The sequence below is a fragment of the Prunus avium genome, chromosome 1 (genome assembly GCF_965620075.1).
Source record: "Prunus avium chromosome 1, drPruAviu1.hap1.1, whole genome shotgun sequence".
Taxonomy (NCBI): domain Eukaryota; kingdom Viridiplantae; phylum Streptophyta; class Magnoliopsida; order Rosales; family Rosaceae; genus Prunus; species Prunus avium.
Window position 1 is genome coordinate 57,345,357 of NC_142284.1, and position 26,469 is coordinate 57,371,825.

Below are 26,469 nucleotides of genomic sequence, written 5' to 3' on the forward strand. Positions count from 1 at the left end.
TTTCAAGCAAGTAACCAAATTAATAAATTAACTTATATGTCAACTAAATTAAGTACTAACTTTAATAAATTTGTCATTGAATCAGATATTGAACTTATCCGACTTGTACCTAAGCTATCCCTATCTTTCAAAAAGTTGCTTTGTCACCTCCCAATTTTGTCCATAAACTGTTATAAATTGTGTTTGTACAATATCTGGCCAAGCATTTCCAAGCTAATCCAAGCAAAGGGAAGGGAGTCCCACATCGACAAAACACAAGAGAAGGGGACTCTCCCTTCCCTATAAAAGAAGACACATCTCCTTCAAAAGAGGGGGGGAAGAAAGAGATTGGGCAGGCTACTAGGGCCTCATGGGCTTACCCATGAGCCCATTTACAAGCCCACGAATCATCGGCCATCAGCCAGATCCTCAGCCTTCGGCATCCGCCTTCAGCCTTCGGCATCCGCCTTCAGCCTTCGGCATCTGCCTTCAGCCTTCGGCATCCGCCTTCAGCCTTCGGCATCCGCCTTCAGCCTTCGGCATCTGCACTTAGCCTTCGGCCTTCGGTATTCTTCCTCTTCCCCTCGGGTCTAACCCTACGTACAATGTATACACACATTATCATAATGAGAACATACTTCTCCGTGGACGTAGCCCATTATTCGGGTGAACCACGTACATTTGTCTTCTGTATGTATGTTTACTTACTTACCAAATACTTTCACATACTGAGGGTCCTCACCTTCAACATTCACCTCATCTTTAAGTTGGTCTACTTACTACCTGTCTAGTTTTAGCGCCAACAGATTGGCGCCGTTTGTGGGAAGCGACACAAAACGCTATGCCTTTCTCCTTCACGAGTGCTCTCGGCACCCTTTTGAGCCATGCCCTCGGCACCTTCTTCAATCAGCCTTCGGCACCCTTGCATCATTCGGCGCGTGCGATGTCTTCACATCCCCCCAATGATTCGGCCTCTGCCTTCGGCACCCTTGCATCATTCGGCGTGCGATGTCCACACATCCCCCAATGATTCGGCCTCTGCCTTCGGCGCGCGATGTCTTCACATCCCCCAATGATTCGGCATCTGCCTTCGGCACCCTTGCATCATTCGGCGCGTGCGATGTCTTCACATCCCCCCAATGATTCGGCATCTGCCTTCGGCCTTCGGCACCCTTGCATCATTCGGCGCGTGCGATGTCTTCACATCCCCCCAATAATTCGGCATCTGCCTTCGGCCTTCGGCACCTATGCATCATTCGGCGCGTGCGATGTCTTCACATCCCTCCAATGATTAGGCATCTACCTTCGGCCCTCGGCACCCTTACATCATTCGGCGCGTGCGATGTCTTCACATCCCCCCGATGATTCGGCATCGGCCATCAGCTTTCGGCCTTTTCTCAAAGCCATGCCGAACGGCACCTTCCAGGAGACACTTCTCCCTTATGGCGCCATCAGCCTTCGGCCTTCGGCTATCGACATCTGCCATCAGCCTTCGGCCACCAGCCTTCGGCCATCAGCATCAGCCTTCAGCCATGACGAACGGCACCTTCTAGGAGACACTTCTCCATCGCTTTTTCTCAAAGCCATGCCGAACGGCACCTTCCAGGAGACACTTCTCCCTTATGGCGCCATCAGCCTTCGGCCTTCGGCTATCGGCATCGGCCATCAGCCTTCGGCCACCAGCCTTCGGCCACCAGCATTCAGCCATCAGCATCAGCCTTCAGCCATGCCGAACGGCACCTTCTAGGAGACATTTCTCCAGCGCCTTTTCTCAAAGCCATGCCGAACGGCACCTTCCAGGAGACACTTCTCCCTTATGGCGCCATCAGCCTTCGGCCTTCGGCTATCGGCATCGGCCATCAGCCTTCGGCCACCAGCCTTCGGCCACCAGCCTTCGGCCATCAGCATCAGCCTTCAGCCATGCCGAACGGCACCTTCTAGGAGATACTTCTCCAGCGCCTTTTCTCAAAGTCATGCCGAACGGCACCTTCCAGGAGACACTTCTCCCTTATGGCGCCATCAGCCTTCGGCCTTCGGCTATCGGCATCGGCTATCAGCCTTCGGCCATCAGCCTTCGGCCACCTGCCTTCGGCCACCTGCCTTCGGCCACCTGCCTTCGGCCACCAGCCTTTGGCCACCAGCCTTCGGCTATCGACCTTCGGCATCGGCCATCAGCTATCGGCCATCAGCCATCAGCCTTCGGCCATCGGTCATCAGCCATCGGCCTGCTGAAGAATGAGCAGAAACATTACTTGGCCAGTACATTGATGACTACAAGTCCCCAAATCAAGAAGTACCTCCTTAATCGGGAACTTGGGGGACTCCTGTTTGTACAATATCTGCCCAAGCATTTCCAAGCTAATCCAAGCAAAGGGAAGGGAGTCCCACATCGACAAAACACAAGAGAAGGGGACTCTCCCTTCCCTATAAAAGAAGACCCCTCTCCTTCAAAAGAGGGGGGGAAGAAAGAGATTGGGCAGGCTACTAGGGCCTCATGGGCTTACCCATGAGCCCATTTACAAGCCCACGAATCATCGGCCATCAGCCAGATCCTCAGCCTTCGGCCATCAGCCTTCGGCATCTGCCTTCAGCCTTCGGCATCCGCCTTCAGCCTTCGGCATCTGCCCTCAGCCTTCGGCATCTGCCCTCAGCCTTCGGCATCTGCCTTCGGCCTTCGGTATTCTTCCTCTTCCCATCGGGTCTAACCCTACGTACAATGTATACACACATTATCATAATGAGAACATACTTCTTCGTGAACGTAGCCCATTATTCGGGTGAACCACGTACATTTGTCTTCTGTATGTATGTTTACTTACTTACCAAATGCTTTCACATACTGAGGGTCCTCACCTTCAACATTCACCTCATCTTTAAGTTGGTCTACTTACTACCTGTCTAGTTTTAGCGCCAACAAATTGAATATGTTACTTGTCCAATAGAGTTGTTCAAAATCTTATCCAATTTGTCCAAACTGTCAATATAATCCAATTTAATTAGGTTCAATGTCTTTAACAATCTGAATTGAATCTCCAAATTCAAAAATCGACATGCTTGAATCTATAAATTTGTCCGCAAAGAAAATATAATGCATAAAAACCTTTTGAGTATGTAATAATGTGTAGTATAAACATTTATTTTCAATAATTTACGATTCGCTTAGATGAGTTAGCTTAGAATTATAACTCACAATATATTGACAAGTTTGATTTGGGATATGGACAATGTGTTAACAAGTTTGCCATATTTTAAGGACGTAATTAGAGGACCAGACATCAAACCTTAAAAGAAAGTACAAAGTCAGAGAGTTGGTGGAGTGAAATACCAAAAAGGCCCCTGCACGTTTTTCCCTCCAACACGTTGAAGAAGACTAAGAATAGGGGTGATGTGTACAACTGCCGCATATTCGGAGGGCCCGTTCTCTATGGGCTTGGCTTGACCACCACCCAGGTTTGTTTCTGTTGGGGACACAACACAACAACACAACAACACAAACAACAATTTCTCGCTCTCTAATCTCTCAGGAGAACAAAAGAGAGAAGAGAGAGAGACTCTCACAAAAGCTTCTTCCTTGTCCTCATTCATCATCTTCTTTCTCTTTCCAAACCAATAACAACCCACATTTCAATTTGTTTCTTCATATTTTAAACAAGGTATGTTTTTCCCATTTCAAAAGCTTTGGCCTTTGGTGAATTGTTCTGTTTTTGTTGTTTTAGTTTTGGAAAATAAATCATGGGCTTGCTTGTTTGATTTGGTATTTTTGCTGTTTTTGTGGGTTTGGTTTGGTTGGTTTCTGGGTTTGATCTTTTGGGTTACATTGTGAGTTTTGATCAATGTAGGCGCGGGGTGGTGTGGATCCATGTGGGATATGTTTCTGTAACTCTGGGATTCAGAGGATGACTAACCGAATCGCGGAAACGCCTCAGGTACGTTTTTGGTTCAATTATATTCTTGTTTTGTGACAAATGCTGCTTTTTTGTTGTCAATAGCTTGAATCTATAGGAAGGAACACACATGAACATTGTACATGCATAGTCACACAAATGTACTATACAGACACAATTCGAATGTGCATTATTTGTGGTGGAAAGGAAATTTATATGGTTGTTGTGTGTTTCAGGGAGAAGGCAATGCTCCTCCTCCTCCTCCCCCGCCTGGTGGCCCTGGTCGACCTGAATCGCAGCCTTCTCGTAGTGGCAATACGGTAATGTCATGTTATCTTCAATCATAACAAATATTGTGGCTGAAGTTTATTTTCATACTATCCCTGGTTTGTATGAGCCTGTTATCAGTGAGTTCACGAAACATAGTTGTCATTATCGGGATTTGGGATCATTATCATCACTTGATTATCATTGCCATTTCCTTTATTGCCATTGTAGTTGATAGGCTCATATTGAAACTTAGAATTTGTATGTACATTCTGTTAATATACCACATATGAAACAAATTTGTTGACTGTATATTTCTCTGCAGTTAAAATATTAAGGATAAAGTTTGTTAAGAGGAACAGCAATGTATGATTGCAATTCTCAGAGAATTTATAGCTTTATATTGTTGCATAACCTCAGCCTTTACCAAAAGACAAAAGCTTTCGGGACTTTAGGTGGTGATCAATAATTTAGATGAATGAGGATGAAATAATGTCCTATACTATTTGTTTTCATGTAATCTATTTTTTTTTTTTAAATCTCCGGGTTCACCAAAGTGAAACTACCATTCTGAAGTATACACTGTTTTGCAGATTTTCAAAAGTGGGCCACTATTTATATCATCGAAGGGAATTGGATGGACATCTTGGAAAAAAAGATGGTTTATTTTAACTCGTACTTCACTGGTTTTTTTCAGAAGTGATCCAGTAAGTAGTTATTTTCTGGTAAATAGTGTGTGCATGTGCTTAAATCTGTTTCTTCTTGTCTGTTTCTTGTGTTATTGGTAAATATTGTGACATCCTAAGGAATTAGTTATCTTTCATCACAGCAAAATAGCTGCAAGGAAACATTTGACGTATTATTGTCATTAAGCGCTACACTGAGCTTTTCTTCTAAAAAAAGCTTGCAATGCGATAATGATGAGCACTCATTTCATAAAAGTGGATGAACTCATTCATTGACAAAAGCATGTTGCCTAGAAACTCTTCATGTTAGGGCTTATAGCATGTCCCCTCTAGTCCTGTTGCAGGAGTTTTATTGTGTCAGATCGTTTATCTGATTGACATGTGTTGGCCAGCCAATGCCTTTTTTCATAATATTTTTATTTCTGTATGCATATACCAGAAGAAAAATCCCAAAAAGAATCATATTTTGATAGGTGATGTGGTTATTTTAACTGCGGGCTAGGAACATGGGCCTTCCTGTATCAATTTAATGACAGTGTTTTCTATGGTCCTCTCTCTCTCTCTCTCTCTCTCTCTCTCTCTCTCTCTCTCTCTCTCTCTCTCTCTCTCGTGCTTGTTTCATTAATAAGTTTTTTAAATGTTTCAACTTTCATCTACTATAATTGCATTGCCAGAGTGCTGCTCTAAAGGGGAGTGAAGTGAATTTGACCCTGGGTGGTATTGACCTCAACAATTCAGGCAGGTTGGCTTGTAATTCTGAATTGGATTTTATCTGCTATTCTGCTCTTATATGACTGCTAACCTCACAGCATTTAATTGTAAAATTTTCTAGTGTGGTTGTCAAAGCAGACAAGAAACTCTTGACCGTGCTATTTCCGGATGGCCGTGATGGACGAGCGTTCACACTTAAGGCATGTCTTTCCCTTTTGTCTCTACTATAATTGTTTCTTGGTTGAAAACTTGAAAAATGCTTCTATTGTCTTAATGGAACTTTTAGATTTTCAACTTCTCCATTTTCTTTTTGCAAATAGGAAAGTTAATTAGAGCAAGCCATAACAGGATCTTTCAGCAGGATTCTCATGAAACAGCATATTCAACTGACTGGGAAAACAAATTCCTCATAAAAATCACATGTAATCTAGTCTTTATATGAATTATCATCCATGGAAGCCATAGAATCTGCTGTTCGCTTATGGATAAATATGATTCCTTTATGTAAAAATATTCTGTGGTCCTGTATAAATTTCCTTCCCTGTATATGTATAAAGTAAACTCCTTCAAAACTGGGTTAACTTGTGCTTCTAGGTTCTCCTCTATCTCTTCATTTTTTTAATGTTTCCATATATAAAGGGCGATGCATGATTTGATACAATGACAATCTGAGCACATATTTTCTGTATATTCCTGTATAGAGAATGTAAAAATTCATTGTTTAAAGGAACTTATATTTGGTTCTACCATATCCTATCAAATATGAACCTATATTTTTTCAAACTTGTTGAGGAAATTGCATCGGCTGTGTGCCCAAGCTAGAACTTCAAGGAAGAAGAAAGACACTACCTGTGCATAACAGTTTTGTAAAAGTAGGGAAAACATTGAGAAGTTGACAAAAGAAGTTGACTACTTTGAAAACCTTTTGACTAAAAGTTAGATATGGAGGCTATTGTGGTCTTGCTATCTGCTGCTGACGTATTGGTTATACCTCTTGCTTCTGCAGGCTGAAACTTTGGAGGATCTACATGAGTGGAAGACTGCACTTGAGAATGCTTTGGCACAAGCCCCAAGTGGTGGAGCAATGGGGCAAAATGGTATATTGGGGAATGAGAAGACTGATTCAGTCGATGGTTCTTTGGACCAGTGTATGCTCTTCCTATAGTGATGCTTTAGACATAGTGTTTAACATATTTATGCTATGCTGTGTGGATTTGTCTTTCCTCTGTTAGCATAGTCTCGTAAGATCAACTTTGGTGTTAAACGATTTACACATTACACTACCTGAGCCTTTATCATATTTATTTGGCCTTTATGTGGTATGCAGAAGCTCTACTTTCTACTGTTTAAGTAAAATCTATCTGGAAAAATTTAAAGAGACAACTTGAACTACATTTTTTTTAACTTATTAGAATTTCGGTGCAACCAATATCGTAAGACTAACAAAAGTCGACAAGTATTGATAGAACTTCTGGTCATTATCCATATTCAATTGGACACTGATGGGTTCTGCTGCATTATGAATACAAAGATTTGAGTTGTGTATGCAGTGTAATGCAATCAATGTTCATCATATTTAGTTTTCTGGTACTCAATGTTCATCATGGCTAATCTGTTAAGCATGAAATCCTGTAGCACAGGTTTTCTTATGATGGGAACTTGCATTGTATATTTTGAACTTGAATTAATTTCTTGCTATGCTTATTCCACCTCATTGAAATATTGGCATTTGTATTTCTTTTTAGCAAAGGAGAAAAAGCCTGCAAAATCTACAGTCATTGGGGTGCCTGTTTTGCTGGCCTTGGAAGATGTCGATGGAGCTCCATCTTTCTTGGAAAAAGCCCTTAGGTTCGTAGAAGAATATGGTGGGTTCTCCTTATCTCACAATCATGTCACCTCACCTTAGTAGTACAATTGTATTCAATATAGTGCACCGACTTAATTTATATTGCCTATTTTTTCCTCTGAATATAAAGAAATATATTTGTAATTCTTTTAGTAGATTGGTCTTTCCATGCTTTTGAGATTTTTTTTAATGCCTGCACTGTCGGAGACACCGTAATTGGTATCTAGTCTTCTGATTTGGATGTATTTTTGACCTTTTTGGTACTTTAATTATAATCATTGGTCTTGTGATATAGAACACTCATTTTGTATCCTTTAATGCATGCAGTTAATTACAGAGTTTTCAATATCTCTGTCTGTTTGTGTATTGATTTGTGGTCAAGCAATGCCTTGACATAAGATTTCCTGCTGGGATTTAGCAGAAATGGTTCTCAGGTCCCAAAAAAATGGCAGCAGTCCACGGACATTGGCTGTTTTCTTGTTTTTACTGCTTTCTGGCTTAAACAGTATCTTTTTTCCTTGTTATAAAAGAAATGGAGGGGTTCAACATAAAAGAGGAGACAGTAGACGAAGAGAAATAGAGGGGGGAGAGAGAGAGAGAGAGAGAGAGAGAGAGAGAGAGAGAGAGAGAGAGAGAGAGAGAGAGAGAGAGAGAGAGAAGAAAGGAAAAGGATGTGAAGACAAGAAGACAGAGAGAGGAGACATAGATTGTTGTAAAATTTGAGAGAGAGAGAGAGAGAGAGAGAGAGAGAGAGAGAGAGAGAGAGAGAGTTGTATAAAGTACAAATATTTTTATAAAATTCAAAAAGATTCTTGGCTTAATTTTTCCCTTGAAAGGCATCTTCTTCTTCTTAAGGGCTTCAGTTTTTTGTTTTAAAATTTTGCTGTGAATTTTATTTTCTTGGTTTCCTTAGTGGTTTTATACTTTTACCTTTTGTTGAATAAATCACACTTTTAAACTTTTAATCCCTTCGTAATATCTTGATTTGAATCTATCCCTAGAATTCTTAATTGTACCAATTATTTTTGTATAACTATTACATTAACTGGACTTCAGTGGTTCAACTGCTGTTGAACCTTTGGCCTGGACCCCTCGCCCTTCTACACTTTGATGACCAGTCTGGTCCTGAAAACATTGATAGGATCTATTGTATACTTAAGGTTTGTGTTTTTGTGAAAAAGATATTTTCGGACGGGGTTTTTAGTTCAATGGTAAAAATTTCTTGTTGGATTTTGGATACATTTTTTTTAAAATTTAACCCTTGCACAAGTTGTGTACATGTGACAAGTCAGCTGTTCTGTAATCTAGTATATTTCATTGATGTTTTGTTTATACTCAGTTTTATTTCTTTTTGGTTAATACTGGCATAACAAGGATTTAATAGGTATTAATGTTTTCAGATTTTTATGAATTTAACATACTTATACTTAAGGCTCTTAAGTTGCAGCTGTCACTTGAGGGTGCTTTGTAGATAGACTATGAACAATCTCATGTCTGTATGATCTTTTCCATTATTGGTTTTGGTAACAATTATTAATTTTGCTTGTTCGATATATGAATCTGATCATTTGGTGGAAATTAATAGGAGTCAAAGTAGAGGGGATCTTACGGCAAGCTGCAGATGTTGATGATGTTGAAAGTCGAGTACGAGAATATGAACAGGGTTAGCATCTCTTTTCTTTTATTTAATATTTGGTGTTAAATCATCTTCTTCTTTTTTTAATTACTTTTATTGTTTAATATACTATTGCAGAGTTTGTTCTTTCATCATTATGTTTTGCACATCTGACCATTAATTTCTCTATAACAAGTATGCTTAAGAAGTCGACAGCTCATTTGCCACATGCCAGATGTTGGTCATGGAAATTTTTATCCTATTCTTAATCTTGTTCTACCTGTGGTGAAAATTTTCATCTGTTCTGTAGATTCAGGACTGTCTTTTTAAAATTAATTTCTAAAGTAATTTATCCCTTCTTGGCTTATGATCTTCTGTAAACAAGGAAGCCAAAGTCATGTATTTACATGGTAGTTTCATATTAGATATGTTTTTCAGTGGGAGTGCACTGTCAATATCTGAGATACTTTCGCTTTATGTTTTATGAATCAGGGAAAATTGAGTTTTCTCCTGAGGAGGATCCACATATTATTGCTGATTGTGTCAAGGTATATATTTGTCACAACAAAATGTTGATTTCTTCATTCAGTTGATAGAATGCTCTGAAAGCTGTTTTTATATTTGTTGTCTTGATGCAAATTTGCAGTATGTCCTTCGGGAGTTGCCATCTTCTCCGGTCCCTGCCTCTTGCTGCAATGCACTACTAGAAGCCTTTCGTAAGTCTGGTATGATGCATCTGATTTAAAACATATCACCTATCTCTTTATTCCTTTTAGTTACGAACATAGGATATGTATTGTGTCATAAGATTGGGCAAAACATATCATCTGTCTCTTTAACACCCTCTTCACACCCTTTAATTTTAATCGTTTTATAATATTCAAAGGTTTATATTATTTGACAGTCTTGCTATTTGTATTCGTTGGCTCAGAAAATGATTTTCTGTCTACCTTTTATTGTTTATAATTTTTGTTGGTTGCAATAAACAGAACTATATGAGATGTTCTGGTTTTTGTGAAATACATAAAACTAGATTCTTTCCCTTCATGTTTCTGGGCTTATGACCTTTCACTCTTGATCTACATTCTTTCTTGGCTTGAAAGCTTTATGCTTGAAGTCAATCAGTATATTTTCTAACAAGGAAAAGAGTAATCCAGCTTTAAAAGCATGATGTTACTGTTTGAAAACCAAGTTAATGAAATATGGACAATCACAGTGCGGGAGAGTCTTTCCTGGTTTTATTGTTCTGTGAAATTGGAGTGGCGAATAATAGGGAAAAGTTATTTGAAACCTAGTGATTGGAGGCTATCTAGCTTGCTTTAGAGAGCGAGCGCTTGTTAAAGATTTTGTTGTTGCTAAATCTTACAGCCTAAATACTGAACCACTGACCCTAATTGGTTTTGGGTTAGGGACTCTAGTTCTAACATTACCTCATAGCACAATATCCACGTGTCAGGCCAAATGGCCACATATGCTTCCACCCAATAAAAATTGAACAGGTGCTAGGCTCAATAGACAACACTAGCGAGGGGTGTGTTGAGAGTATCCCACATTAGAAAATGGAAACTTTGCATTAGTGCTTAAAGGATCTTGGACCTCCCCAGTCATTGCCAATTGTTTTTGGGTTGGTCACTCGTATTCTAACAGAATATATGCCATAGTATGAGTGTGTATTCCTTCAGAGGATAAGTTTTACATTTTGACCAATTTAATTTAGATTTTAGGTCCGTTGTAAGCATATAGTGGCTGAAATTCACACTGTAGCTAATTTGGAATCTATCAATGGAGTACATTGCAACATTTGTCCTATAAGATTACACTGGGTTTATTTTACTATTACATTTGATTTCCTTTAACAGCCATTTCACAATGATTAGGTAATGATCGCGGTGGTAGAATCAATGCTATGCGTACAACAATATGTGATACATTCCCAGAGCCAAATCGTCGTTTATTGCAAAGGTTACTTTTATGTTGCTATCATTATTTCTGATTTTTGTTTAGATCCAATACCCACACTATATTTCACTTGCTTTACCATCTTGCATGTATATGGTGTCAAGTTATATTTGGTATGATTTAATTTGTCTCTTTTCCTGGTTCAGAATTCTATTGATGATGCAAACTGTGGCTGTGCACAAAGCTGTGAATCGAATGAGCTGCTCAGCTGTGGCAGCTTGCATGGCACCCTTACTTCTCCGTCCACTCCTAGCTGGAGATTGTGAAGTTGATAACGATTTTGATATGGGGGGTGATGGTTCGGTTCAACTATTGCAAGCCGCTGCTGCAGCTAATCATGCTCAAGCAATCGTTATTACTTTGTTGGAGGAGTATGATAACATATTTGGGGTACGCTCAAACAAGATTTTTACTTTTTAAAAATTACTTTTCTATGATAATAGTTCCTTCTATTTTGTCACAAGCAAATTCACATGCATTCTCGTACACTAGCTTGTGCTAGTATTGGACTATGGGATTCTTTATGAATGTTGGTATCCAAACAAATATTTTTTTAGTTTCCATCAATTGTCTTAATTAGCTTGAAGAGTTGACATTCTTTCGTTGCTTAGTATCAGAAAAATAGTTTGGATTTTGAACTCACATTATAAGGAGTCCATCTTCTTATAAAATGTTTTCCTTTTTGTTCTAAGATCGTTATCCAGGTGTTGTCTCCTTGGCATCAGCCCTTTAGTCTTTTTTTTAATGCCATTTTAAGTGAAATTGGAATCTATACCATGCAATACGATGATCTGTATTCACTGGTCATTTTATAATGTTATAATGTTGTTGAAAATATTCAATATTTTTCAAGTTGAAATCAAGTAATCAAGTTCTTTCTTCACACCTCTTTCATTGATTATTTCACCTTGGGTCTGTACTTTTGAGTTCCATAAATACTAGTGTATTTGCAGGAAGGTGATCTCTCCCCTGAACTATACAGTGACACCGAAGAGAGTGAAAGTGAGACCGAGGGGGCATCTGACGAAGGCGATTACTATGATGATGAAACTGATGCAGAAACAGATGATGATGTTGAAATTGTTTCTGATGGAACATGCAGTGAGAGTGGTGACTCTGGACACAGTGATCTGCATAATGATAAGGTTCATTTCTATACTTTCTGACTTTATCATTAAACTGCACATATGTTGTAATGATAAAAAGATCCTAGCATAGTTAATCCTTCAATCCATTAGAGCCAGACCTTGACAAGACTATTTCGTTCTTTCAAGTTGGTTAAATTAATATTGGTGCCTGTGCATAGGGACCATTAGCTATGTATCCAGCTTTTTGTTCATCTCTTTTGCTGTTGCTAGTCGATTGCGAGACAAATTTGGAAGTTTTCATATATAATAATATATTTACTGTTTGCTATGTTTATGTCCTCAAGCTCTTTTGTCTTATGATTTGATCCTAATACCCAAACTAAAACAATCTTACTTAGCCACTTCTTTAGGCTTTTCACCCACTTCAACAAATTGTACTATGTTGTGTCCCTGTGACTAGTTTCTGCATGGTTGCTGTGATGGTTTTTTTTCCCTCTGTTCTCATGAATGGATTCTATTTTCATTTTGTTAGTGATTTTGTTTGCTCAAGAAACTATAAGAGATGGAAAATTTGGTTACACCATGTATACTAAATGCTTTAAGGGTGCAGGATGGTGATGGTTTTAGCTCAGGTTCCAAGTCCCTTGATGGAGATGATAATATTCAAGCTCAGAAGTTGTCGTCAAGCTCACTTAAAACTTTGCAGCCTCAACATGATGTGCAAAAGAATGAGAATGAACTGGTTTCAAGTAAAAATAATTCGGCAGAGCTGGCTAATGAGTCTGCTGTAGTAGGAGATGTTTCTAGAGAAACAAGTTCTGTGCAGCAGCCAATTGTTCATGGTCTTCCATCCATCCAAAAATCTTCAACTATATCCAATGGACCTGCACTTAGTACAAGAGGTCGTTCTGTTTGGGGACGTACCGCTGTAAGTATATGTTTTCTGGAGTGGTGATGTGATGCCTTGCTTGTTAGGCCTTTCTATGACAATTTATATTTTTCTACATTAGGTTATAAAAGAAAGGACTTTGAATTCTTCCATACACCCTATCCATTTTCTACTTTTGCATGTGTATGATCCTAATCTAGTGACTGTATTCAGAGATCTTTTGTTTATTGGTCTTTTCTTTTTTGGGGGGTGGGGGGATTTTGAGTCCAGGCAAAGAAGAACCTTTCAATGGAATCCATCGATTACAGCCTTGAGGAGGAGTAAGTGATGCATATTGCATATCTGTAGAACTACTTTCCTTGTATAAACTTGCGTATAATTTTTTTTTTGTCGTCCTTGTATCTTTTTTAGTGTCAGCAGATGCCCTCTGTCACATGCTTGATGTTATTTCTGGAAGTGGAGATATCAATATATACAGAAGCATGCACGCATGTACACAACATATAGAACACATGATTTTTTTTTTTGGTGAAAACCAAGGTATCCCCCGCGCGATTGCGGGGACTAACCCTCGAGGTACTGTCGGGCGCAAAGCGGGGACCTCTCCCAACAAAGTCTGCTCTATTCGCAAGCACTTGGGATCGAACCCAGGACCTCTTGTTTAAAGGATCCAAGCCCCTTCCACTTGGACCAACTCCTGTTGGTATAGAACACATGATTTTGATCATGGTGGCACATGACCCCAACATCAATATTACTTTTTTGCTAAAGGCATTAGTGATTTACTTACTCTTGATGTACCATTAGTGTTGCCATTTAGGATGCAGTGATTTTTACATTATTACTTATAACTACTAACTACTAACTATTTGACTAACAGGAAAATATGTTTGTAGCAAAGTTGTAACATTAAAAATCTTCAGCTCTTTCAATTCGATTAATTATTTCTAACAGCTAGTTTTCTTCCTGTATGAAGGGATGAAATCCAGATGCTTGAGATTACTAAATCAGAGTTGGAAAACAGAATTGCAGAAGAGGTGTATTTCTCTTTCCAGTTACCTTGTATCAAGTTATTTGGAATTTTCTATATCTAAGTCGTTAGTTTCCTTTACAGGTTCAAGGGAATGCAGCTCTGCAAGCAAGTTTGGAAAGACAGAAGACAGCCTTGCGTGAGCGTCGTCTAGCTCTCGAGCAAGATGTAAGTTTCATAGGGGAGAATATATTTTCTGGTTTTTCTAATACTTCCTTTTCTTTACTTTATTTTCCCTGTCTTTCGCATATTGAACTTTTAATTTTTTGTATAGGCAAGGAAGTTTTAAATGCTTCTTTATCCATAGAATCGAATGCTTATTAAGTAATTAGTTTCTATTGAATGGTTGAGATCTTCAGTGGTAACTAGCCATGATGATGAAGCTAATAATATACTGTTATTGGACATTAAACGTACTCGCAGGTGGCAAGACTACAGGAAGAGTTACAGAAGGAGAGGGATTTAACAGCAGCTCTTGAAGCAGGACTTCATATTTCTGGAGGATGTGTACCCAATTTAGCCACTGTTGATGAAAAAGTTAGTCTTCTGTCCTTTAACTGGTATGGCATAAGATCTTTAATGATTCACCAACTGGTTAACTTGCGTATGTGCTATAGACAAGGGCAGAGCTTCATGAAATAGCTCAGGCAGAGGCAAATGTTGCCAACTTGAAGAAGAAGGTTGATGATCTAGGTGTACAGCTTAACCAACAACGAGAGAGAAACCATGGCTCTATGGCTGATGCATCCACTTTGTCCCAACATAATCGGGATCTTCATGCAAAACCGTAAGATCTTTAGTTAATTGGTGGTCCTTTCTTGTTGGATCACCCTGTCTTCTATGTAGTCATCCTTCGGTAACTTAGCTGCACTTTCTTTTCCCCTTTTTTGTGCCTTGTTTTTAGGAACGCAATGGATAAAAAACAGGACAGTGAAGCCATTGCCCCTTCACGTGATGAATCATCAAGAAGTAAGGTAGATATATTTTGACATTTGAGATATCTTCATGAACAAAGGTCACTGCTTGACTTTAAGTTACACATTTTTTTAACCTCAAAGAGAAGATAGATTAAGAGAAGAACAAATAATAACTGATTGCCTAATATTTTTTAACCTAAAAGTGAAGCAGACTGATTTATTTCAAGAACAATAATATTAACCGACAAAACTTGCTCAGAGAATGTGTTTGGCTCTGAAGAGCTGTAGTTACAAGTTACAACATCAATGTTTACTTCTGTTTTAACTTGGCTTGGTACTGCTCAAGCTTGACTTGTAGATCAAAAGTGGATTATGTTTAAGCTAAATGGAGTCTAATCTTTGAGCGAGCAGTTTGTGCAAAAGTGGATTATGTAAATGTAGTAATTTCGTTTAAACCAATTTATGGGCATGGTTCAACAGGATACTCATACAGATGGAGCAGAAAAACATAGAAGCAACTCTCGGTCGGTTGTGTTGCCAACCGATTCTTTTGCTGTAGAGCCAGTGGGGGCTAAGCCTAGTGCTCCAAGCAACTCCAAGAAAAGTGGTACAGGGGGTGAGGTAGGGTTCGTCCTATTTTACTTTGGCTCCAGTTTGTTTGTTTTGTTCTAGTTCAATAGAACTGTAATCAATGGCTCTATTAAATATTTGAAGATTCGTTTTTCATGCGTATACCGCATCGTGCCAGATTGCCCGATGATGATTTTTATTAAGGTTTCTTTGCTCTTTTTTTTTTACTGCTTACTTGCTGCTTTGGATTTTACTCATGTTTCTGCTGGATGAGCTTATTTATTTCTCTGACTAGATAGAAGGCTAGAAATAGTTACATCCCTCTTTGCCTGTGCATAACAGGGAGGCACAACTTCAGCAATAACAAAGTTGACGTCGCGACTGAATTTTTTGAAGGAGCGGAGGAGCCAAATAGCAAATGAAATTCAAGGCCGAGGTTCTGGTCAACCCGCCCAAAATTTGGATAAAAGTCAATCAATCCAATACTCAGACAAGAGCTTGGAAACCACAGAAAAGCCAGAGAAGCTTAGAAAAGCAGAGAGTCATTCGTACGCAGAGAGAGGCAGAAAATCAGAAAGCCAACAGCAGCATAGCCTGGACAGAGGAAAATCAGAAAGCCATCTGTCCGTTAGCGTGGAGAAAGGTCGAATCGTAGAGAGTAAACCTTTCGGTACTCCAAGGACGGACTCTAGATCATAGCAAATGTTTATATGTTCTCTTAAGGCTCAAGGACAGTTTTTTTGCAAATGGGATCTTCTTATTTCATAGAAGAAGAAAAAAAATTGCTGCTAGACATGGACCAAATTGTGCAGAGTAGAGTGAGGAAGTTCATTGAATAGGTTTTGGTTTTTTTTATTGAGCATTTGATGCCTATATCAAAATAGCTGCTCAAGTCCATGCTAAAGCCCTCTAATGCTCAGGATGTACAGATATGAAGCATCTCCTTGATGTAAAACTGAATTATTTGCAACCCCAAACTGTTCATTTATGCTGCCACAGAGACAGCAGAATTGCTCAGTTATTTGTGTGCGTTGTATGGATATAAATGCAATGTGTAATTTCCATTCCAGTTGCTTAGTCTATGCTTATAAATTTTTAATTTTAATGGACATGATCAAAGTTCAATTCCCACATCACCAGACCGTAAACTCATTCGAGTGAAATTTTCCACTCAATTGCATGATGACTTTTTCGGAGTGTCAAATGAGAACTATTGAATCTTATTCTTCATGTCAAGTGTTGTTAAAAGAACCAATTTTGATTTTGTTGATGAATTGTGCTACTCACTTGTTAATTATCTGTTGAGATCCCCATTAAATCATTAACTGGGTTTATAAATTACTTGAAAATTTATCAAAAAGAAAATTTATTGAATTGTCCAAACGGAAAATAGAAAATTGCATTAATCAATCATAGTAATAATTATTATTTTTCATCGTCATCTTTGGGTTGGAAAACTCAAAAATCCTTGAGAACCTTCCGGAGCTGTTCAAGCGTCACAAACAGCACCACAGTGAAGGGCCCCTGCCTAGAAATCGTAGGGATGAAGCCCTTGTAGAGGGCCATGGGCCCCTCAGCCCTCACAGTCTTCAATGCACAATCCAGGGCCCCACTATACGGCGGTTCCCGCCCGGGTTCCACCTTCATGTTCATCACCCTTGTCTTGATCACGTCGATGGGATTCGACGCCACGGAGGCCACAAACCCCGCCGCGAAACTCGCCGTCACGTGGGTACCGAGGCCGTCCTTCATTAAGTGCCTGTCGAGGATCGCCTCCTTGATCTGATCGTACGACGCCAGCTGCGACGCCGTCACGATCATCGCGCGGTTCACCGTGAGGCTGGACCCGCGCCACAGGCTAACAATCCCTTCGCTCCTCGCCATCTTCGTGATCGCGTCCACCACGTTCTTGTAGTCGCGGCCGCCAGCCTGCATCCGGACCATGGCCACGTCGGCTGGGTTGCCAACTGCGGCACCGACTCCGCCGGCGACGAGCCCGGCAAGGATTTTTCGGGTTGGGGGAGGTTTCCGGTGTTTGGGTCGGCCCACTGGACTTTCAGGGCTTCGTAGAGGCCCATGCGGGTGGTGGAGTAGAGAGTCTGGCGGAGGACGGTGGCGGAGACGCCAGAATATAGGGCGGCGACGCCTTCCGTCCGCACGATGCGAACTCCGACTGAGATGGGCCCCGCGCGTGCCGGCGGGGCCGGCGGTGGTGGTGGTGGGCCCACCAGAGTGGCAGAGTGGGAATTAAAGGCAAAAGCGGGGCGGAGATTGTGGATGGGCTGTGGGGCGCGAGCGGCGGCGCTGTTGCTCTCACCCTGGAGCTGCATGCGGACCTTGATGAGATCAAGCGGGTGGGTGGAGCAGCCTGCAACAATGGAAGCTATGCCTCCCTCAACGAAGCCTTTGACACCCATTTCTTCAAGTGAGAATCAAAGGTCGAATTTTTGTTCTTCTGGGTTGTTAGAAAATTGAAAGAATGAAAGAATGGGTTAAACAGAGGAGCAAAATTGGAGAGGAGGAAATGGGAAGAGGGAGATTAGGGTTAGGACCAATAGGAGGCAGGGTTCATTTCACTGGAGATGCGGAGGTGAGAATGGAGGGCAAAGGCTATGGAGGAAGAGTGAGGGACGTTGGGCCTCTGAGACATAAGCATCTGCTGCCAAATGGGTTTGTGTTTGGGGTTTCAGTTGTGAGTTGAGGCTGAGAGAGCTGAGGAGGGTATATATATATACACACAGTAAGTAAGGTACTGAAGAAGAAGAGAAAGTGGAGGGAAGAAGCAGATGCCAGATGCGCCGCGCGGTTGGCTGGCTCTCTCCAACGCGTTTGGGTTTTGATGACAGCGACCCTTTCCTTTCCTTTTAGGTTGCTGCCCTAACAAGACCACGAAAATAATATGGAATTACATTAAATATAATTTCAATTTTGTTTATAATTTCCTTTTGTGTGTTGACTAGCTTTTACTAGGCTTGAGCTTGACTTGTACGCTTAATAACCCTAGACAGCCGTCAGCCTGCTGCCTCCCCAATGTTCTAGGAGGCGTTGAAAATTCTACACGTTATTTATTTGAATATTGAAAATTCCTTGGCTTCTGGACGGGTTTTTTCAGGCATCTACTACTACGCGTTAAACTTATTCTTTATATTCTCATTACAGGAAAATGATCCCTCTTCAAGCGAGGTTTTTGCTCAGAATCATAATTTGTTTAATGAAAATTAGTAATTATATGCATAGAGTTCTTTCATGAATATTTATTATGTTGCCTGTATTTCACTTTACACATGGGTCGGGTTATAAATTCGGGTTGGGAATTCATAGTATCTGCTAGAATTAGGACAAACCCCTACCTCAATTCTAGTCCGTCTGATTTCATGTGCCAAGATCCGACTCATACTTTTTATAAAAAAATATATATATATATATAAATGATAGTTTAAACTAATTTAAATTAATATTATCTATAAAGAGGGAGATTAATATAATCTTAATGCCTTAATTAACTGACCTAACCCACATTTGCAAGGGAACGAAATCACTACCAAGGAGGCAGACTCATACTCTACTTTTAGGTCTTCACAACTATTAAAAGTATCACATTGGTCAAGGACGAACGATCCTTTAATATGGACATAAAAAAATAAATGGTTCAAACAATGAGATTATGAGTAAGTAAAGATTAATTTAGTGAAAGTATTGGAGAATTGTTGATGAAAACCACATCAGTGTCATCTCTTTAACATTTTCCATTTGTATGTGTTACTTTCCCGAGTCGCTTTGGTAGTCAATTGCTCATGGCATCACTATCAAAGTATACTTTGATTTTCAAAGAGGAAAATTTTGGTCCATTTCGGTGTGGAAATGGATGGTTTTCATCTTTTAACCCCAACCCCATTTTCCATTTTTTTTTCAAAGGGGATGAACATGAACATGCATAACAAAGAGAGTGAAGCATCTTCCACACCAACCTCAGCTTCAAAAGCACTCAAGGACTCTGTCAATTCTAAATTGTGTATGGAGGAGAAGAGAACCCTCCACAACAATCTAGTAGTTTTCTTCTTTCCCCACTTGGGAGAATATTACACAGATATTGAATATGTGCCCTCTTATTCATTTCTTTTGTTCTCACTTGATCAACTCAAAATTCCCTTGGCCATGATAAAGTTTTGAGGTCATCAATTTGTCAAATAAAAAGTAGCCACAAATGAATGAGCAAATGACATCCACCACCAAAAAGATTTCAAGGAATTTAATTTTTGTGGTTGACCAATAAATATAGAGCATAATAATATCTCATCAGAATGTGGGTGGACCTAATTGGATTGAAGCTCCATATGGGAATGGGAAAGAAACTAGGCAGGGGAGGTAGGAACTGAGCCCCCTCCCAAAAAAGCCTAGCCACTAATTGTGGATCTAATTTTCTTCTTTCCATTTTTTTTCCCATTTCCCATTTCCCAATGAATTGCCACTAATTGTGGATCTAATTTTGGGCTTTCAATTTTTTTGTCTCCATTTCGCAATGAACTTTCAAACTATTTGTATTGGTGTGAACTTTCAAGTGTGAAAATTGATATGCTGTGTGGTTTGTGGAATTAACATATCTTCAATTTGGGGCCCAGGGAAAAAAATTTGATAAAATAATTATCGACGCCTGAGAGATTCGAACTCTCGCGGGGAAACCCCATGTACTTAGCAGGCACACGCCTTAACCACTCGGCCAAAGCGTCGTTGTTGTTAGTGATTGCTGTTTAATTCTATATAAACCCTTGTTTGTAAAGCGTGGACTATATTAGATTACTGTACTTGAACAAGCCCAATGATATATATATTTTTAAATACAAGTGATATTGAGAGTGAAATTGGATTTTTAGACCAAAATAAGGAGTTAAAATGTCAAAAAGGATTCTCATCATACAGGGAAGGAAAATAATAAGAGTTTTTTTATTTAAACCCCGCACTTCTCTTTGTTCACCCAAACTTCTAATTCAAATTTTCACAATTTCTAAGTAAATCCCACTATCTTTCCAAACTATCCCTAAATACACACCTAGCATAAAAATAAAAATAAAATTGAAAAACTCATCAACCTCACACCCCACACCTTGTTATATTGCCCCTTACCACTCTAAGTTCACCTCAACCTCAAAATTACAAAAAGTCTTTAATCACAGCATCCTCAATAATTATGGGATGAGTCCCAAACCAAGAAATAATATGACATTACATACCTCAATTGACGACCCATAAGCCACTATTTGCATACTGTATTTAGGATTTGTGAAGAGAAGATGGAGTGCAGTAGGTTTCTTGGATTGAAAGAGAAGAGTAATCTGGCATTAGGGTGCAAAGGAGTTTGTGTTTTTCTAAAACTTAATATGAAGAGTGATGGGGTGTGTGGAGTGTGTGTATAGATGTACTAGGGTTAAGTATTAAGTTGGATGACCTTTTTTGTCTTTTTACACAATAATTAAACTTAAGAGCTTAATGATTTAAGTATTGGGTGAACAAAGAAAAATGTGGGGTTTAAATAGAAAGACTCAAATAATAAATGGGTTCTTTAGTAAAAACACACAAAGAAAGAAATATGTGGCCCAAAATGCCCAATATAAAGAACTGCAATGAATGGGCTTACCCAACTAGACAGAAACAAATTAAGGCCTAACATCTCTTTGCACATCTTCTGTAACTAGCAAATAGAACCCATTAGGAGGAAGACTTGCATGCCCAATGGAATTATAAGAAATGTTGAAGCTATGAGAAAAACTTCCCTATCACTAGTCGCATGGTAGAATTCTATAGTAAGGAACTTATCTAAGACTCTTTGATCCAACGGTTAAGAGATAAGACCTCATCTAAGAGCTTTAGCTAAAGTCCTCATTATAGAATGATTCACACACCAAATTACACATGGGTCATTATGATATTTCTATATGAATTTCAAGAAAGGACAAATTTAGATCAGTAATTTTAATCCATTCAAGTCAATTCATTTGAGTATAGTTCTCATAAAATCATGGATGAGAGTGGTTAATTAAACGAAATTGACTAACAGAGTAAAACATACGAATCAAATTGACTAAATATAAAATACAGATACCAAATCAACGAAATAAATAAAACTCTAGCATTTCAATAATCAACATCAATTTAGCAAATATGGTCCAATCACCAGCTGCCGAGCCAACTTGGCAACTTGGATTTAGTTTGTTTGATCTCATGGACTTGGTCTATGATGCAATCACTATTCCATTGGGATTTGGTATTCATGCATTAAGTCTTTCTTAACTCACCGACGTAATAAACAAGGTTTGTGTATGATTGACTTTGCAAGCTACTCTAGTGAGAATCAATCCACCCAACCGACTTACAAAGTCAAACATTATCTCTTTCATCTCTTTTTTCACCTCATTCCACATATTCTGCTTTCTTCATTTATATTTTACCTTGATCACATTCTTGTAGTAATTTCCGACTATTTTATCTCACGCATGTCGTGTGTGTATGATGTATTTATTATTTATTTATGACATAAATGTGTATTGCTTAATTTAACCCCTAACCAGCCAACTTGGTATATATTTGTCACCGTATATGAAGAGGCAGGCTACTGCATTTACATATATAAATCCACAATTTCTGATGAGTGAGTTAGGGTTGGATATACAAGCTTTATGAGTCAAGTTAAGAGTACATATAATATGAAATTTTAAAATGAAGTTTTAACATGTTAAACAAACATAGACTGAATATCATTGGACCATGTTTGGTTCATTAAAAAAGAGGCTTCGGGATGGAAAATTAATTGATTTTCCATGTTTGGTAAGTTCAAGCATAGGAAACTGTTGTCTTGCACATGGGAAAGTAGGGGGAAAAGTAAAGCTCTCCTTCCCCTTGGGTTTTGTTTTCCTCCCCATGGGAAAGTTTAGGAAAATGAGCCAATATTAAATACACATTTTTCATGACCATATTAATAATTTAGAATTAAAACATTAATGGCATATTTACTAATTCGTAATTAGATTAGGAGGAATTGAATTGAGGAGGAGTTGGATTGAGGATAATTAGATTCCAGATTTCTATTGAAGTTGTTTACTAAACCATACGGAATTGGGATAGGAATTGTGCTAATTACTAAAATGTCCTTGTTGTTGGGTTAAAGTAGATGGCAAATTTGGAATTTTAAAAATTGTGTGAGAATATAATGGGTGAAAAAGATGAATTTTTAATGGGTTAGTTCTTCATGAATTAGAATACCACATCCCACCCAAGAATTGAATTCCTCCATAATCAAGAATTCAATTCCTAATTTTATGTGGGCCCCACTTACTTTTCAATTCCTTGATGTGAAGTAAACGCATGAATCCTCTATGTGGAATTCAATTCCTGATGATAATTCAATTCTAAATGGTTTTTTTTTTTTTTGATTTCATATGGGTATAATTGGAAAATTAAACAAACTTTATTTTACATTCCTACACAAACCAAACATGTGAAAGGAAATAAATTGGGGTATTTCTTGGTTACTTTCCCAGGATTACCAAATATGGGAAAAGAATCTCCATTTCCTATCCCTTGGGAAATGACATGGGAAGTGATTTCAAGTCAAATCCGTTTCGTGAACCAAATGGGGCTTTGGGGTGTTAGTTGAATTGGTCTAGACTTTTGGTGTGCTCCAAAGTGGTCTTGGGCTATAAATAAAAAATAGATAAAATTGTGGCCTTTGGTTTGCTCACCACTGTGTGTGAGTTTTCTCCCATCTCCCCTTCCTAACGTTGGCAAAAAAATCCCTAGATTGAATTCTTTGTAAGATAATTAACAAGTCTCAAATAATATCGTTAGAATTTTATTGACAATTAAATAAGTTCAATGTGTTTGTGGGTAGGTCGTAACTAATTAAATTGTTAAATCTTTTGTAGCTTAATTAGATATTCGATTTGGTCTATTAAAATAAATTTTAAAAATCAAAAATCAAAATAAAAAACACATTATGTTTGCTATGGTCGGGATTAAATCATCATAACCTTTCAACCTCATTTCAAAAATATAATTCAATGATTGGGAACCAGAACATTATAGCCAAAAGAATTAGATGAATGAAGGAGTATTCAAAGACGTGGCTACCAATAACATTCATAATTTCATACGGGATATTCAGCGTACATGCCTAACTTGAAAAAGAGAAGAAGAAGAAGAAAACAACCACCATGCCTAACAAGAAAATCTTGGGTGGGAGCTTACGAAGTATAAAACTTTGATACTTTTCGGTCTGGATAAACTTCCATTTTGGTATATTTTGCTAGTTTTTACTGTACTTTTGGTTTATAATTTCCAAAGATGATCATAATGTTGGAAAAAACTACGTACAAACAGAATAAACCTAAGTTTTTTTACTATCTATTGGATTGGATTTACTCTTGTTTTGAGTTATTCATCGTTCATTCGAAAAAGTATTGTGTATGACAATAACATGTGCACTAGCTAGGTTGGTATTAATTTAATTAGTTAGGGTTTAGACATTAATAAATGTAGCATGAGTCACATACTTATTTCACACCCAAAAATTTCTCTAATAATTGAGAATTAACTAAGAAGTAGACAATTGAATCATGACATACTTAGTGTGATATTAACATATATATTTTTAACAGGTTTAGTCAAACTAATTAAGAGGAGATTGAGATGAAGGAAATATATGTGGGCATTACAAGTTACTATATCCCAATTAACAAGTATTTGTAAACATCAAGTTGTGTTCCTATTAACTATAAATTATGGAATTCAATTGATTCAACGTTCAGCCGCGTAAAGTCACGAAAACTCCACCCAATATTAATTTCAAACGAGCTAGTTGATCTTTGACTGAGCTAAGATACATTATTAAATTACCAATTTCAAAACTATTAGTAAATTTGGATCCCAGAAGAAAGAAACTATAAAATTTATTAGAAGTTTATAATGAAGTTACACATTAATTTCCAATTAGAAGAGATAAATGCTTCCACATTTTACAAGAAGAGAGCAAGCAAATATGAATATGCGTCCTCAAACAATGACATAAAAACGAGAAAATTAACGACAACAATTTTTTTTTAACAAGTTACTCAAATTAATCCACCAGTGTAAGGCACACCAGTCTCAGGCAACCAATTATCCCCCATCAAGAAGTTGGTCACTGTAAAATTAGCAGCAACGGTTGAATTGATCACATGGTAGCCAGGCCATGTAACCCTCTTTGTAGTGTTGGATCCAGGGCCTGTGTTATTGTACTCAGCATAATACAGTGTGCTCAGAGCAAAATCTCCACTCCATGCAAGCCAGCCAGCAGGATCAATCAAACTAGCCATGAAAGTTTGCATGTAAACTGTCCTTGAATATTCCTTCCATGGCCTCCCTAGATAGGTCTTGACAGTGAAATTACTCGAAGCCAAATCCGGCGTCGGTTTGATAGTGCAGTTTTGGATAGAAGTCCCCGTGTTCTGATTTGGGTCGGTTCGACCTTGAGCAGTGATGGCATTGGACTGCCCTTGGTTAGGCTGGCGAGGATATAGGTTGCAATTTTGGAAAACAACTGCAGCATTGCCGAATATGAAGTCAACTGTTCCATAGATATCACATTCTCTGTAGAATTGTCTGAGAGAATGCGTGTATAAGGTGTCTTGGTAGCCTTCAAAACTGCAGCTGTAGAAAACTGACAAATCTGCCCCGTTTCGGACTGCAACTGCCTGCCCTTTGCTTGGTCCAGCCGTGTTACGAACAGTAATGTTCACTGCTACGAACCCTAGTCCTGTGACAGCTGCATTGACCAAGAAGCTAATTAGCTTATAGTTAATCATTTATAAAATGTTTGTGAGTTTAAGCATTCTATAAGACTTTTAGTTCACACGTGATAATCTTACATATTATGTTATCAGACTGCGACTTAAAAATATTTATTAAGTCGATTGTTTGAACTTGTGAATTTTTTAATTAACTCACCTAAAGTGGCAGAGTTGAAAGTTGTCGAGCCATCTCCTACGCTGTTGTTTCCAGTGATGATTGTCTGGTTGATACCGTCTCCGATCATCAACAAGTACTTCTTGTTTGATGCAATTGACACATACTCTTGATAAACACCAGCAGTGACATATATCAAGAAGTAGCCACCACTTGCAACGGAGTTGTTTGGTGCAGCAGCAATGGCAGCATTGATGGTGGTAAAGTTTCCACTTCCATCTGGACTCACAACCACAATGCCCTTCACCAAAACCTCTTCATCTCCTACCTGAAGAAGTCTTCTTCTCCGATGATTAATAGCGGCGTCATAAATTGCACGAGCTTGGCTTGACATCTTCAGGTTCAAGCGTCCCTTCCCGAATCGGAGGTGCGTCTTGGGTTGCTTTGGCACTCCATTTTTGTCCTTAGGCACCCAACCCTTGGTAAACAGAGCCAAAGAGACACTGCACAATTGTGAGTTGTTAGAGATTGAGGCTGAGAGATCATTTATGACACTCCCAGCTGCAGAAGGCAGAGATTCAAGGCCATCGGAACAAGTCTGTTGGTTGGTCAAAATGGCACTGAGCAAGGTTTGGACATCATCAGCATCCAAGCTAGCAAGAACACCACTTGTCTTGTTCACAGTTTCAAGGCAGCTTGATAAGAAATCAATGTTCAACAATGCAAGCAACTTGCAATCCTCAAGGGCTTGGATTGCAGGCTGTGGTAAGACTGAGCCAAGTTGAAGATGTTTTTCAATTGAATCAAAGAGCTTATTGGATTGGGAAAGTGCATGTTGGACAGAAAACCTGCCAAAGTCATAGACATTGGCATTTTTGTGGGGAAGGACAGATATGCAATAGGAAGGGTGTGGAGTGGACTTGCAAATTGTTTCTGGTGGGAGAGGAGTGTCTAGAGGGACATCTGCTAAAGATGGGGAGCTAAGGAAATGGAAGATTATGAGAAATGATGAAAATGTTACAAGAGAAAAGAGCTTAGAAGCCATTGCTATGGCTAGAGAGAGTTTTGAGGAATGTGTAATTGGTCATGGGGTCT

The 26,469-nt window shown here is 38.9% G+C and overlaps 3 protein-coding genes and 1 non-coding gene across 4 annotated transcripts; 1 reads left to right on the plus strand and 3 right to left on the minus strand.

The window, feature by feature from the left end:
- Positions 1 to 3,394: 3,394 nt before the first annotated feature.
- Positions 3,395 to 16,518, plus strand: REN1 (Rho GTPase activation protein (RhoGAP) with PH domain-containing protein). The gene is made up of 23 exons (XM_021952473.2): positions 3,395 to 3,632; positions 3,819 to 3,905; positions 4,100 to 4,183; positions 4,724 to 4,837; positions 5,491 to 5,558; positions 5,649 to 5,727; positions 6,534 to 6,675; positions 7,273 to 7,392; positions 8,959 to 9,036; positions 9,481 to 9,536; positions 9,635 to 9,713; positions 10,866 to 10,950; positions 11,094 to 11,337; positions 11,901 to 12,092; positions 12,646 to 12,963; positions 13,195 to 13,244; positions 13,901 to 13,961; positions 14,039 to 14,122; positions 14,378 to 14,491; positions 14,572 to 14,741; positions 14,859 to 14,928; positions 15,352 to 15,492; positions 15,784 to 16,518. Exons 2-23 carry the CDS (start codon positions 3,876 to 3,878, stop codon positions 16,138 to 16,140), a joined length of 2,736 nt encoding a protein of 911 aa, XP_021808165.2. The 5' UTR covers positions 3,395 to 3,632; positions 3,819 to 3,875; the 3' UTR covers positions 16,141 to 16,518.
- A 272-nt stretch (positions 16,519 to 16,790) lies between these two features.
- On the minus strand, positions 16,791 to 18,212 carry LOC110751921 (mitochondrial uncoupling protein 5-like). Its single transcript, XM_021952474.2, has one exon. It carries the CDS (start codon positions 17,383 to 17,385, stop codon positions 16,900 to 16,902), a length of 486 nt encoding a protein of 161 aa, XP_021808166.2. The 5' UTR covers positions 17,386 to 18,212; the 3' UTR covers positions 16,791 to 16,899.
- A 1,874-nt stretch (positions 18,213 to 20,086) lies between these two features.
- On the minus strand, positions 20,087 to 20,168 carry TRNAS-GCU (transfer RNA serine (anticodon GCU)). The gene has a single exon. It is a non-coding gene; the product is annotated as a tRNA-Ser (tRNA).
- A 4,195-nt stretch (positions 20,169 to 24,363) lies between these two features.
- On the minus strand, positions 24,364 to 26,469 carry LOC110751955 (putative pectinesterase/pectinesterase inhibitor 7). The gene is made up of 2 exons (XM_021952527.2): positions 25,417 to 26,469; positions 24,364 to 25,234 (listed from the first exon to the last, which is right to left on the minus strand). Exons 1-2 carry the CDS (start codon positions 26,417 to 26,419, stop codon positions 24,543 to 24,545), a joined length of 1,695 nt encoding a protein of 564 aa, XP_021808219.1. The 5' UTR covers positions 26,420 to 26,469; the 3' UTR covers positions 24,364 to 24,542.